Raw genomic sequence first — 15,000 nt, forward strand, 5'->3', positions numbered from 1 at the left:
TGCTGACGGAACCAGTCCCTGAACTGGGTCAGGTGGAGTACCAGCTGCTGAAGCTCTTCATCCTGCTGTGAGTCCGTCACTCCACCACTCCATCGTCAGAATCCTCCAGAAAACTCTCAATACAACCAAACACACTGACCTGCAGAGGTTCCAACACTGACAGAGCCGTGTTGGCTCCTGTGTTGGCTCCTGTGTTAGCATGAGCATCAGTACTCTGAGGTCCGCGGTGCGTTCAGGGTCGTCCACATTGTCTCAGATGTGTGTATCGTATCGTTGGTGTGTGCTGCCTCCTGCTGGTTGGTGTTTCCACCATCAGATCAGACATGTTTTGCGGAGGTGAGACAGTTTCAGTTTGTGGGGATGATGTGACGTGTCGCTGTGGTTCTGTCCTCAGCGTCTTCCTGCTCGTCTTGTCCTCGTGTTATCTGGCCTTCAGAGTCTGTCGTCTGGAGCAGCAGCTCAGCTTCCTGAGCAGCCAACCAACACTGAGAGAGAGGTACAGTCACACACACTGTACACACATTACACACTGTAATCACACATTGTACACACACTGTAAATACACACTGTACAGATAGTACACACACTGTACACACTGTAAACACACACTGTACACACATTACACACTGTAATCACACATTGTACACACACTGTAAACACACACTGTACACATAGTACACACACTGTACACACTGTAAACACACACTGTACACACATTACACACTGTAATCACAGTACACACTGTAATCACACATTGTACACACACTGTAAACACACACTGTACACACAGTACACACACTGTAAATACACACTGTAAACATAGTACACACACTGTACACACTGTAAACACACACTGTACACATAGTACACACACTGTACACACTGTAAACACACACTGTACACACAGTACACACACTGTAAATACACACTGTAATCACACACTGTACAGACACTGTACACGTGAGGCCTCTGACAGATCTGAATCATAACCATCGCCGTCTTCACTGTGAGACATGTGAATATATGAATATTCATGAACTTGTTCACGTCAGATACAAACATTTGTTCGTCCAGTGGCCTGATGAATAGATTCATTGATTTGACACTTTTTATTAAAAGATTTGACGAAGGTCTTGTGATTGATATGTTGCAACAGGCTATTTGATGAAAATATATTTTTAAATCTTGTACTATAGACTTTTGGAAACATATAAATCTGACTTCCAAGTTTTCCTAATCGGTAGATAAGGTATTGTTACACATTTATTTTATACTTTATTGCACTGTGACATTTTTATAACGTGGTTATGGGTTTACACATTGATATGTAATATTTTCATAACTTAATAGACATTTCTTTTCATTTTTATATCTTATACTTTACTATACTATGATATTTTCATTAATTGTGACATTTTAGGTCAATTTAAATTCTTACTGTATCAAACAGTTTTATTCGTTACTGTACCAACACATTTAAATGACAACTCATGATGTATTTCACTGCGCTGCAGGTGTGGTGAGGTGCCTTGCTGGTTGGCCAATCAGAGGACAGGAACCTGACACTGGAGTCAATCGGAGTCAAGAAGAAGAAAATCTGCACTGACACAGATTTGCCTTCAGGGGGCGGCGGAGAGAGGAGACAGACGACTGACCTCTGACCCCACCGCCGCCACCTGGTTACCATAGAGACAGTAGTCAACACAAACAGTAGGCTGACCTCTGACCTCTCAGTGGACATGTAGGAATCAGAGGTGGAGAAACGACAACACGCTCTGACGTACTGCTACATAACTAACACACTGTAACATACCTGTAATATAACTGTTACATAACTGTAACATACTGTACCTGAGCTGTAGATTCTGACACAGACACAAACTGACTGACGGTCGGCGTCAGTGACTGTGTCTGTGATGGAGCAGCAGCTGAAGCGTCTGGTGTTTTTCCTGAATGTTACTGATCTGAATCATGTGACATCATCACAGTTCATGTTCTGAGCACCAATCACGACCTCCGTCAGTGAATCCGTGAAGCTGGAGCTCTGTGATTGGACGATCGTTGGTTCGTCGGCTTCGACGAGGCTGAACAAAGAAAATGAAAACGTAAAAAAATAATCTGTAACTACATCACAGAAGTTCCTGCAGAACTTTTTATCTCACAGGCTGAAATGTGATATGAATCAGGTTATTAATAAAAAAATATTCAGATTCACGCTGGTAAAAGTACCAAGACAAAGTAGAAATACACCAGTACAGTTAAATGTCCTGCAGGAGATGTACTTGTAGTTAAAGTATTAGAGTACAGTTAAAACACAGATTTATTAAAATATTGATCTTCAAAGTAACTTGTAACTAAATCTGTCTAATAAATGTGGAGTAAAAAGTACAAAGTAGAAGTAGAAATTCTAAAGTAAAAGTACTGGAACAGTATGAACATGAAGAGGGAGCAGAGACAAGTGATGCTCGTGATTCATGAGTATTAATACTTTCAGGTACAAAACATTTTCTTTTTCTTATCATGTAATTAAAAAAGATGACGAACAGCCAAAGGTGAGTCATTTATCTGTTTTATTATGACGTATATTTGAAGTATTTATATTTGATCTCCTCTTCATGTTCAGTTGTTTTCTCTTCACCGGGACCAGATTCATAAAACATCCTCACACTGTAAATCATAAACGTTCTCAGGTTCTGAGTGAAACTGTTTGGATCTGATGACTCAGTGTCATGACGTCATCAGACTGTTGGATGTTGGATTTATGAAATAACTTTGTATTTTCTGTAATTAAACAAAAACAATCTAATCAATAAACGTTGATCAGCTGCTTCGACTGTCAACCACGTGTCATCTGGAGACTTTTCTCTCGAGGGTTGAACATTACTGTGAAGGTAACGTGAATCTGTGAGGAAGAGGAGCAGTGACGAAGATCCATAAGAACGATAAGTTTGAATAAGGAGTTGATTCCATTTCTCTGCAGAGGTTGAGTGTGACCAGCAGGCGGCGCTGACACAACAGAATCGACTGATCACAACAGGAAGAATCAAACAACCTGATCAACAACTGAAGATCATCTTCTGTCCAACAGGAGAGTTTAAAGGTCAAAGTTCACCATGTTGTTCCTACGGAAGAGGATCAGGGCCAAAGGTCAGAGCCGCCACCAGGGGGCAGCGGAGCAGCTGTCTGAAAAAAAACGTAATCTGATTAACTCAAACGCTGTTCAGGTTTACAAGAGCAGAGGGATTAGATGTGACCTCTGACCTGGCACCCAGTCTGGGTCAGAGGTCAGAGGTCAGAGATTACATGTAATAGATTACTGTCACACTGTGACAGACGTTTACAGCCACAGAACCGAACAGAACCCGAGCGACTAAAGTCCTTCGCTTCAATAAAAACAAAGATCTTCAGTCAGACAGAGTTCACAGATGATAATAATGATCTTTATTATTTAGTAACAGTTGTAAAAGGTCGGAGCAGATCCAGGAGCTGCAGCCCGGTTCAGTCCACAGCACCAGATCCACCCAGAGTCTGATCCTGGATCAGTTCTGGATCCGAGTCGCTGCTGCTGAAGAACCGGGAACATCACTTCCTGTCTGAGGAAGTTCACGTTACAGACGTCTGACGTGACATCATCATCAGGAACATGGCGGCGTTGGGTCGTCACCGTGACGACCCAGATCAGTCTAAACCGTTTTTGATCAACAGCGATGCTGATAATAATTCAGGTAAAACAAAAAACTACAACAGGTTCATAAAAACACAAAGTCAGAAACGACTTCCCCACTGAGGAGGAGGAGGAGGAGGAGGAGGAGGAGCCAAACCTCTGACATCACCTGTATACCCCTGACCCCGCCCCCCTGGTGACATGTTTCTGTCCCGTGGCGATTCCTCGGGTTCCATCGTCCCATCGGACTCGTGTCCGTCAGGTCATGACTCCGCGGCCACTAGCTGTGAGGGAGGCCAATGACTCCCCCCCTCGGAGAGTCTTCAACATCCAGTTGACTGGAGAAGGTCCTGGGACACATTGGCCCGCCCCCCTCCCCCTTCTGCATGCATCCTGCCCGACGCCGACAGCAGCAGCCGGACGTCAGAGTGCGCGTTGGCCACCGTGTGGCGCCGCACGCCACCGGCCTTCTCCAGGTAGGCCTCGCCCTCCTGCTCCACCAGCGGCGCCAGAGACGACGAGCCGTGATGCTGCGTGACGGTGATCTCGGGCTGGTCGCCTGGCAACGACCCCGACAACCGCAGGTGACGGGACTCTGGAGGACGAGAGACAGCAAGTGGACGTTTGACTTTTCAGATCTCGGTCGTGGAAGGTTGTTTGCTTTTTTTACCCGCTGTGTTTCCATGGTTACGTTGTGTCACCAGTTTAAACTCTGACTCTGATTCAAATTTAATTAAAATGTGTCAGTTTCCTGCAGCTCAGCCTCAAGTGCTCAGACCTTATGAATATGAATATTAATGTTACATCACAGCAGGAATGAGACTCTAATCGCTTCAGGACGTTACATCTGCTCCTGAAGGAATTTCATTCTCCTCTGAGGATCAGAAGGTTTCAGCTCCGGTTCCTGTAGTACTACAGGTAGTACCTGGTACCTGGTACTACCTGTAGTACTTGTGGTACTCACCAAGCAGCAGGTGCTTGCTGTTGTGCAGGACGTTCCTGACGTACGGAGACACAACGACCTCCACCAGACGCTCCAACTGCTGATACTCCAGACTGGGACCAGAGGACTCGTGGACCCCCTGACACACACACACACACACACACACACACACACACTCAGTCGTGTGTGTGTGTATGTGTGTGTGTGTGTGTGTGTGTGTGTGTGTGTGTGTGTGTGTGTGTGTGTACCTGCAGCACCAGCAGCATCTGAGTCACCGACAGGGGGACGGAGGCTGCAGCTCCCAGAGTCTCCTCCAGGTGGAGCTTCAGCAGCACCAAGTCTCTGAAGGCCAGAAGAGCCATCTGTCGGACGGTGAGCTCCTGCCCCTGAACACACACACACACACACACACACACTCTTCAGCTCTCCTGAAGGTCACTGGGCGTATGAAGGTCACGTGCAGGTGTGTTTTACTTGGACTGGGTAGAAGATGGCCTGCAGGGTGGGGAGCGTCTCTGTGAAGAATCTGTCCCACACATCGCCGAGGACAACGAGTCGGGCATCACCTTCGAGAGACACACACACACACACACACACACACACACACACACACACACACACACACACACACACACACACACACACACACACACACACACGAGACAAGCATGTTACCGTGGGAACACAGACGCCACACCCAACATCACACAGGAGAGGAAACGTCATGTCTCTGTTCTCGAACTCAGACTTAAACAGTCAGCGAACAATTAACCGTCAGATCAAAGCAATAACTTTAAATCTTCACTTTTCATTAACTTCAAAAACAGCCAATCACAGCTCAGAGTTCACGCCCACAAACCAGGAAGCAGGAAGCAGTCTCACCGGAGTGGAGGAGGATCTGATCCAGGACGTCAGACAGACCTCTGGTCAGCAGCTGGTTCTGAGAACACACACACACACACACACACACACACACACAGAGACACACAGAGACACACACACACACACACACACACACACACACACACACACACACACACACACACACACACACACACACACAGAGTCAGTGATCATCAGACTATTGATCTCATTGTGAATAAGTCGTGATATTGATTATGTCAGTTGGAAACTGCCGAACGTGTCGATGTTGCAACACGTCGTTATAATGAGACATCAGACGAATGAATCAGAGCAATAAACACGTCTTCATCAGATTATTGCTGATTCTCATCTGATTCAGATTATTGTGTTAATCTGGTTAAACTCTGAATCTAAATCTGTCCACGTGAACGAATGTTTCCTCCTGTCGGTTTCGATAAAAGCAACAGTTAGAGGACGTTTAGAGGCGGAGCTTAATGTTCAGCGTCTGTATTCAGTTTATTCATATTTATTAACTGGTCTAAACAGGAAGTAGTAACGCGTGGTGCCGCGGGACGGGAACGTCTGGGCTCGGTGCGAACAGGAAACAGGAAACAGGAAACGTATCCGTCTCAGGAAAGACGAGTCGAAAGAAACAGACAGTTCAGACGTCAGAGCAGAGATTCTCTGACAGAGGCACTTCCTCTTCGACTCCGGACAGGAAGTGGGCGTCTTGTGCGCCATCATCACCCGTCTGCGGGTCCGAACCTCAAAGACTTCTGCTCTGTGACCCGACGGTGACCTCTCGACTCGACCTTCAGACTGAGCGACGGAGACGGAGACGATGAGATGAAACGTGTGAAATGAGAGTTTAAAGGAACGACGGGGAGTTTCCTGCCACCAGGGGGCGTCTCAGTTGTTGTGGTGGTGAGGCAGTGAGGCATGATGGGAGTTGTAGTTGTTAGGATTCTATCTGACAAACTGAGCTGCTGATTCACTCCAGTAAAAAACTCTGAACGAAGCAGGTTCGCCTTCAATTTTATGAATATTCAAATATATTCAAACAAAGTTTGTTGAGTGAAGTAGCAACATTTTCAATTTATGTTTAACTTCATCATTTATTCAGTAAATCTACAGTTTTACTTCTCATTCCTTTTTCAATCAAAGCATCTGACGTTTACACTTTTGACTATTTACTATGATATTTTCTAGATTATAATTTCTTATGGTCAATATTTGTTGTTTTCTTGTTCTTGGCATGTTTACAGCTCCAATGTGTTAAAATCAAAATTAAAAATATAATTTTTTAAATTTTTGAATGATGAACGTTGAACACGTGTCAGGCGGTGTCCTCTGGTAATTATTTTAATTATTATTATTTTAATTATTATTATTATTATTATTATAATGTGTGAACAACAGGAGGAAATGAAGGTGCAGATACCTGGAAGTAGTCGGTGATGAAGGAGCCCATCTCGGTTTTAAGGAGCCACCTGCAACAGATTCATCAAATGATCCAAAGTCAATCAGAAGTTTTCATGCTCAATTAAATATTTTACTGATTTTTAATAAAGGACGAATATTCTGCAGCTGCTTATTGTGTCAAACTGTCAAAACACAGACGTCACTGAGACGTAGATTTTAGTTATAGACACAAAATGATCATTTATTAAAAAGAAATGCACTTGTGTCACCTGATGCTCTCATTGAGCGTGAACAGCTCATTGGTCTGCAGAGCTCCGCCCTGGAACACCTTGATCACAGCTGATTGGACGCTGAGGGACACACACACACACACAGGTGAGGTCAGAGGTCAGAGGTAAAACTCCTCAGTCTGGTTGAGACCTGACGAACGTTTCGCCACCAAGGAAACAGGCCGAAGACGTCTGACCTCCAGAGGTCACGTGATCAGAGGTCAGAGGTCACGTCCGAAGTTATACTCACGTGTTTCCATTATTTTGTCCACCACATAAAAAGTGTCACCGCACACGACCTCGGCTAGAGCTCAACTCATACGGACGTTAATAATATTAGTGAGCAAAATATTTCCAATATAGATTTATATACTTGAATATAGATTTATATACTTAAAAATGTAATTGAGGGTTGAAATTTTACAGTTTAACCATAAACGTTATGATAAATATCTGTAAATATAAAGAAAACACAGGAACAAACAACCAGATTTATAGATTTGATGTGATTTAAGGAAACAACAAGTTTTATGAAAATAAAATATAAAAATAAACTTACATCTTTTCTGCTTTGTTGATTCTGTGAAAAAAAAGTTTTAATATCAGCAGATATTAATGTAGATACTGACTTTTTATCAATAAAAGATAAATCAATAAGTCGAGCTCCAGCCTCATGCAGACGATTGTTATTATGATTATTATAATGGTTTTTTTTAATATTTACAATAATGTAGTTTGTATCTAATGGATCAGAAACAGATTCGACCCTCAACTAAAACCTGATTCAAGGTCGAACGTCTGGAAAACATGAGCAAACACTTTGACTCTTTTACATCTATGTCAGTGTTTGGACCCATAACACACACACACACACACACACACACACACACACACACACACACACACACACACACACACACACACACACACACACACACACACACACACACACACACACACACACACACACACACACACACACACACACACACACACACACACACACACACACACACACACACACATTGTAGTCGTAAACACATGATGATAATATCTGTGTCTGGATTATGATATGAGAACATCTGACGTTAACACTCGTCTGTTAGAAAGACACTGACTCAGGATTGGTCGAGGAGGTGTGTGGGCGGGGCATCAATAACATGGCGCCACTCCACGATCTGATCGTTTATATATATATATATATATATATATGTTCTCTCTGTCTTTCTGACCTGTTCCACACGCTGCTGTTGGAGACCTGTAGCGACGGGGAGCTGGCGTGGAACCGGGCGAGGTCCGACAGAACCGGAGAACTCATGAACCGAGGTCTAGGACGCCGGAAAGATCCCATGATGCACTGCGTCGACTGTGGAGAGAAGAGACATAGAGTAGTTTAGCAGGAGAGACAGACAGACAGGCAGACAGACAGACAGAGTGAGACAGAGAGACAGACAGAGAGTAGGAGTGAGACAGACAGACAGAGAGAGTGAGACAGACAGACAGAGAGTCAGACAGACAGACAGAGAGTCAGACAGACAGAGTGAGACAGACAGAGTGAGACAGAGAGACAGACAGAGAGAAGGAGTGAGACAGACAGGCAGACAGACAGACAGAGTGAGACAGACAGACAGAGTGAGACAGACAGGCAGACAGACAGACAGAGTGAGACAGAGAGACAGACAGAGAGAAGGAGTGAGACAGACAGACAGAGAGTCAGACAGACAGACAGAGTGAGACAGACAGGCAGACAGACAGACAGAGTGAGACAGAGAGACAGACAGAGAGAAGGAGTGAGACAGACAGACAGAGAGTCAGACAGACAGACAGGTAAAGAGCTGCAGGCAGCAGGTTTCACTTCCTGTTGACGGGGGGCGGAGACGAGCAGCGTCTGATTGGTTTAGAAACACACAAACATCGTTTCCTCTGAACCACAACTTCCTGTGCAGCCTGTTGGTTTACAGAACAGAGGTCTCACTACGCCTCGGTTTCCAGGAAGCACAGACACAGACCAGCAGCTTTATTTCTGTCAGAGTATGAAGGTTTCACACGTCACATGTTCTGAGGGGACGAGTGAGAGTCGCTGTCACAGCTTTGTTCAGTAGAACCTGGTGAGGAACCCAACGGGTCACGATGAGATCTGGTCTCTGACCTGAGGGTCACGATGAGATCTGGTCTCTGACCTGAGGGTCACGATGAGATCTGGTCTCTGACCTGAGGGTCACGATGAGATCTGGTCTCTGACCTGAGGGTCACGATGAGATCTGGTCTCTGACCTGAGGGTCACGATCAGATCTGGTCTCTGACCTGAGGGTCACGATCAGATCTGGTCTCTGACCTGAGGGTCACGATGAGATCTGGTCTCTGACCTGAGGGTCACGATGAGATCTGGTCTCTGACCTGAGGGTCACGATGAGATCTGGTCTCTGACCTGAGGGTCACGATCTGGTCTCTGACCTGAGGGTCACGATGAGATCTGGTCTCTGACACCGACGCGTCACGTCTCCGCCCACAGTCGACCTCGATCAGAGTTTCACACAAACACTTTCACAGCTGTTGGACGGGGGCGGAGCCACGAGCAGCAGGTGAAACTTTCTGATCTGCTCTTTTCTTTCTCTTCTCCTCGTGTTTGTTCCTTCAACTTCTGTTGGACACAGTTTCACTTCAGACTCTTCGTCCGACACGTTAAAATCAAAACTCCGCTCAAAAATGAAACTGCTCAAATGAACGTTTCAGGTTTTCATCATTACAGATCCACAGACGTCGTTACGTTACAAAAAACATCTTCCAAACTTTGCTGAACTTTTAGCGTCTGTCCAAACTGATACGTTGTCGTCTGTCCAGCTCGGCACAGAAAGTCTCCGTCACACGTGTCACGTGACCACTCAGGTGTAAACAGGAAGTGGATCGTCTCCTCTGCAGTCAGTTGCTTAGTAACCGCCTACAAACTGCAACAGGACTCAGAGTTTCACACTGACATGTGGACCAAGTCTCTGGTTGAGACGTGTGGGCGGAGCTTCAGGCTCCGGGTGACGCGGGCGGTGGACACGGCAGCGCCCGGATCAGGACGTGAGGACGCGACGTCATAGTTCTACTTTCAGAGCTGAGGAGAAAATAGGAAACTAGAAAAAAATATATCTGAACCTTTGTAGTGAATGAAAAATGAAATAAATAGAAGAAAAACATTGTGATTTCTCTTCACTCTCGTCCTTCAGACATGACGAGTCAAACTCCGAGTGTGTGTGTGTGTGTGTGTGTGTGTGTGTGTGTGTCTGTGTGTGTGTGTGTGTGTGTGCGTGTGACTGTGTGTGTGTGTGTGTGTGTGACTGTGTGTGTGTGTGTGTGTGTGTGTGTGTGTGTGTGTGTGACTGTGTGTGTGTGTGTGTGTGTGTGTGTGTGTGTGTGTGTGTGTGTGTGTGTGTGTGTGTGTCGGTGCCGTCTCCTCTGATCACAGCCAGCAGGAGGCGTCGACACAAACACACTATTGTTTATTTGGCTGCGTCGCTGCCAGAGCCAGAGGAGGTCAGAGGTCGGAGCGACTTCTGTCGCCAAGGAGACGAGGACGACAGGAGATAGATTTTATAATCTTTATAATCTGAAGATGTTTCAGTTTCACATGTTTTCACTCTTTAAACCTTCGATCTTATGAACATGGTGAGAACGACGGACACTCGCCTCCAAGAGACGGGAGGAGACGACGTGTGTGTGTGTGTGTGTGTGTGTGTGTGTGTGTGTGTGTGTGTGTGTGTGTGTGTGTTCAGACCAGGCCAGGGACTACAGGTTGTGTGTGGGACTGACACCATGTGTCCACAGTTCACCACATGTAGTGTTCACAGGAGACACACACATACGTGTCTCTGAGCATCTGTCGCTTCGATATGACTCCTCCTCCTCTCTCCTCCTCCTCTCACCTCCTCCTCCTCCTCCTCTCTCCTCCTTCTCCTCCTCCTCCTCTCTCCTCCTCCTCTCACGTCCTCCTCCTCCTCCTCTCTCCTCCTTCTCCTCCTCCTCCTCTCTCCTCCTTTTCTCACCTCCTCTCTCCTCCTCCTCCTCTCTCCTCCTCTCACGTCCTCCTCCTCCTCCTCTCCTCCTCCTCCTCTCACGTCCTCCTCCTCCTCCTCTCTCCTCCTTCTCCTCCTCCTCCTCTCTCCTCCTTTTCTCACCTCCTCTCTCTCTCCTCCTCCTCTCTCCTCCTTCTCCTCCTCCTCCTCTCTCCTCCTTTTCTCACCTCCTCTCTCCTCCTCCTCCTCTCTCCTCCTCTCACGTCCTCCTCCTCCTCCTCTCCTCCTCCTCCTCTCACGTCCTCCTCCTCCTCCTCTCTCCTCCTTCTCCTCCTCCTCCTCTCTCCTCCTCTCACGTCCTCCTCCTCCTCCTCTCCTCCTCCTCCTCTCACGTCCTCCTCCTCCTCCTCCTCCTCTCTCCTCCTTCTCCTCCTCCTCCTCTCTCCTCCTTTTCTCACCTCCTCTCTCTCTCCTCCTCCTCTCTCCTCCTCCTCTCTCCTCTCACCTCCTCTCTCCTCCGTCTCTCTCCTCCTCCTCTCTCACCTCCTCTCTCCTCCTCCTCCTCTCTCCTCTCACCTCCTCTCTCCTCCTTCTCTCTCCTCCTCCTCTCTCCTCCTCCTCTCACCTCCTTCTCTCACCTCCTCTCTCCTCCTCCACCTCCTCCTTCAGTCCTGTGAAAATTAAAAAGTAAAAGATGAAGAGTGAATTTAAATCTTCTCCAACACGTGTGTGTGTGTGTGTGTGTGTGTGTGTGTGTGTGTGTGTTAGCATGTGGGATAATCCTCCCATCATGAGGAAGTACTCAGAGAAACTAATGCAATTATAGACGCGGAGCCGCAGTTTGTTTCCTGAACTGCGATCAGTCAGAAAAACACTCGTCAGTCACTTCACTGACGCACAAGTCGAATTAAAACACACTCTCTCACACACACACACACACACACACACACACACGGGTTACTGGTTTCATAACTGAATAAATCTGAGAAATAACTTTTAATAAACAAACACTGTGAAGATGAAACAAGAGAAAGTTCAGATTTTTATCTGTTAAGACTGAAAGTGGAAATCTTTATATGTTTATATTACTTTGTTTTATTCTCTTATTATTTTATCTGTTGTTTATTTGTTTTTATGAGATTTTTTAAATCTTTCAGATCTTTATTTTATCATTTATTTATCATATATCATTTATTATCATTTATCATTTTTATTATCATTATCATTGAATATTGAATGGTCCATTAAGAAGTTGCAGGAGTCAGTAAAGAGGTTCTACAGGTTCTAGAGGTTCTAAAGGTTCTACAGGTTCTAAAGGTCCTTCAGATTATCCCAGGGGTCAAAGAAGAGGTTCTAAAGGTTCCACAGGTTCTTCAGATTATCCCAGGGGTCAGTAAAGAGGTTCTATAGGTTGTAAAGGTTCTACAGGTCCTTCAGATTATCCAGGGGTCAGTAAAGAGGTTCTACGGGTTCTACGGGTCCTTCAAGTTATCCAAGGGGTCAGTAAAGAGGTTCTACAGGTTGTAAAGGTTCTACAGGTCCTTCAGATTATCCAGGGGTCAGTAAAGAGGTCCTACAGGTTCTACAGGTCCTTCAGATTATCCAGGGGTCAGTAAAGAGGTTCTACGAGTTCTAGAGGTCCTTCCGATTATCCCAGGGGTAAGTAAAGAGGTTCTACAGGTCCTTCAGATTATCCAGGGGTCAGTAAAGAGGTTTTACGAGTTCTAGAGGTTCTACAGGTCTTTCAGATTATCCAGGGGTATGTAAAGAGGTTCTACGAGTTCTAGAGGTTCTAAAGGTCCTTCAGATTATCCCAGGGGTCAAAGAAGAGGTTCTACGAGTTCTAGAGGTTCTAAAGGTTCTAAAGGTCCTTCAGTTTATCCCAGGGGTCAAAGAAGAGGTTCTAGAGGTTCTAAAGGTTCTACAGGTTCTTCAGATTATCACAGGGGTCAGTAAAGAGGTTCTAGAGGTTCTACAGGTTGTAAAGGTTCTACAGGTCCTTCAGATTATCCAGGGGTCAGTAAAGAGGTTCTAGAGGTTCTACAGGTTGTAAAGGTTCAACAGGTCCTTCAGATTATCCCAGGGGTCAAAGAAAAGGTTCTAAAGGTTCTACAGGTTCTACAGGTCTTTCAGATTATCACAGGGGTCAAAGAAGAGGTTCTAGAGGTTTTAAAGGTTCTAGAGGTTCTACGGGTCCTTCAGATTGTCCCAGTGGTCAAAGAAGATGTTCTGATGAAGGTTGAAGGCGACAAGTTCACACAAAGGTCATCAACATCATCAACAAGACAGCAAGAAGGAAGAACATTGTTCAATCGACCTGAGGAGAACTGAAGATGTTTTGGAGGTTCTCAGTGGAGCATCACTTCAGGTTCTCCTGACTCTTCACACACATGTGGAACTCTTCCTGTCGCAGATGTTTGAACACTGTCGGTGAGTGCGAAGGTAAATGAGGAGTTCGGTCCCTGAACACATCTTTAACCTCGTGGCCTCGGACCATGAACTCACCTGACTCAAGTCGCTCGGTGAGGAACCTCCCGTCGCGGTCCCCGGTCGCCGGTGCTCGGTGCTCACGGGAGCCGGTGACAGATGATGATGAAGGCGGCTCTTCCTCCTCCTCTTCCTCCTCCTCCGCACATCGCTTCACTTCTTCACAAACAAACTCAGAGAAAATGAACTTCACTTTCTTCCTCCTGAGGAAATAAAAGTCAAAGTGCCTGAGTCTGATTCTCTGAAGTGAAGCGACTCGAGCTTCGGTCTTTATCCTCCGTCAGCGGATCAACAAGCTGCACGAGCTCAACCAGCGACACTTCCGATCTGGACCTTCACAGTAAAACTCCCGCTCTATATATATATATATATCATTTGTATGTATTTATATTGTTTATGACTTCTCTTAGGCTGCACGGTGGTGTAGTAGTTAGCACCTTTGCCTCACAGCAAGAAGGTTTGAATCCCGGTTCAACCAGGGCCTTTCTGTGTGGAGTCTGCATGTTCTCCCCGTGTGTGCGTGGGTTCTCTCAGGTTCTCCATCTTCCTCCCACAGTCCAGAGACATGAGAATGGGGTCAGGTTCATTGGAGACTATAAATTGACCGTAGGTGTGAATGTGAGAGTGAGTGGTTGTCCGTCTCTGTATGTGGCCCTGTGATAGGCTGGGACCTGTCCAGGGTGAACCCCGCCTCTCGCCCAATGTCAGCTGGGATTGGCTCCAGCCCCCCGCGACTCTAAAATGGATAAAGCGGTAGACGATGAATGAATGAATGAATCTTAAATATAGTTCGTTAAATGATGCTGGACATGCATTTATAAATATACGTACAGTACATATATGTTTTTGGTGTGTATGTTTATATATATATATAATAAATGTATTTTCTCCTTTATCTCCTTTTTTTCCTTTGTTAAAAATGAAAAATCCAAGAAACACTGTTAAAAAAACCTGAATAAATCAAGAAATACAGGAAATAAATAAATAAATGTCAAAATATTCATAAATAAAAACGTTAATAATATATAGTATATAGGAATCTACGTATATATATATACTTACTTATACAATTTTGGGAATTTGTAAATATATCATCATATATATATATTTTGTGTATGTATATGTATGTTTTTTTTAATTATTTTTTCCTTTTGCTCCTTTTTTTCCTCCTTTCTTTTTCCTTTGTTAAAAATGATAAACTCAATTAAAACATTGTAAAAAATGTAAAGATATTCTGGTTTGCTCCTCTGTGACAGTGAACTGAATATCTTTGGTGTGAGGACAAAACAAAACATCACGTTGGAGTTTGATGAAACACGATTGACACTTTATGAACCAAACAACTAATTGATA

At 45.1% G+C, this 15,000-nt stretch overlaps 2 protein-coding genes across 8 annotated transcripts in view; one reads left to right on the plus strand and one right to left on the minus strand.

Moving 5' to 3' along the window:
• Positions 1 to 2,840, plus strand: part of LOC118315403 (GRAM domain-containing protein 2A) — a 14,399-nt gene extending 11,559 nt beyond the window's left edge. For all 3 annotated transcript variants that reach the window (XM_035642661.2, XM_035642662.2, XM_035642664.2), the window contains 3 exons: positions 1 to 67; positions 395 to 496; positions 1,515 to 2,840. The exon at positions 1 to 67 is cut by the window's left edge and continues 27 nt beyond it. In XM_035642661.2, the coding sequence (XP_035498554.1) occupies positions 1 to 67; positions 395 to 496; positions 1,515 to 1,563 (218 nt within the window). In that variant the 3' untranslated portion in view covers positions 1,564 to 2,840. The remainder of the gene's footprint in view (positions 68 to 394; positions 497 to 1,514) is intronic.
• Positions 2,841 to 3,418: 578 nt separating this feature from the next.
• Positions 3,419 to 13,942, minus strand: prr5l (proline rich 5 like). Of its 5 annotated transcripts, none has more exons than XM_035642665.2 (11): positions 13,666 to 13,938; positions 11,799 to 11,831; positions 8,395 to 8,528; positions 7,722 to 7,742; positions 7,163 to 7,243; positions 6,913 to 6,961; positions 5,490 to 5,547; positions 5,082 to 5,173; positions 4,856 to 4,993; positions 4,629 to 4,746; positions 3,419 to 4,259 (listed from the first exon to the last, which is right to left on the minus strand). In XM_035642665.2, the coding sequence occupies exons 3-11, from the start codon at positions 8,511 to 8,513 to the stop codon at positions 3,988 to 3,990; spliced, it is 948 nt and encodes a 315-aa protein (XP_035498558.2). In that variant the 5' UTR covers positions 8,514 to 8,528; positions 11,799 to 11,831; positions 13,666 to 13,938; the 3' UTR covers positions 3,419 to 3,987. The 5 variants fall into 5 exon arrangements, with proteins under 5 accessions (XP_035498558.2, XP_047189250.1, XP_035498559.2 ...); XM_047333294.1 differs by having other exon boundaries at positions 11,786 to 11,831; XM_035642666.2 differs by lacking the exon at positions 4,629 to 4,746 and having other exon boundaries at positions 13,666 to 13,942.
• Between the last annotated feature and the right edge of the window lie 1,058 nt (positions 13,943 to 15,000).

Source organism: Scophthalmus maximus, chromosome 7 (assembly GCF_022379125.1).
Source record: "Scophthalmus maximus strain ysfricsl-2021 chromosome 7, ASM2237912v1, whole genome shotgun sequence".
NCBI classification, from domain to species: domain Eukaryota; kingdom Metazoa; phylum Chordata; class Actinopteri; order Pleuronectiformes; family Scophthalmidae; genus Scophthalmus; species Scophthalmus maximus.

What these genes read in the sequence shown, in the direction of transcription:
- prr5l (XM_047333293.1), bottom strand. Translation starts at nt 8,513, where the DNA reads ATGGGATCTTTCCGGCGTCCTAGACCTCGGTTCATGAGTTCTCCGGTT. An exon ending in TCATCACCGACTACTTCCAG is followed by an intron (nt 5,548 to 6,912) that starts GTATCTGCACCT and finishes GTGTGTTCTCAG; the next exon opens with AACCAGCTGCTGACCAGAGG. An exon ending in CAGCAAGCACCTGCTGCTTG is followed by an intron (nt 4,260 to 4,628) that starts GTGAGTACCACA and finishes CTCGTCCTCCAG; the next exon opens with AGTCCCGTCACCTGCGGTTG.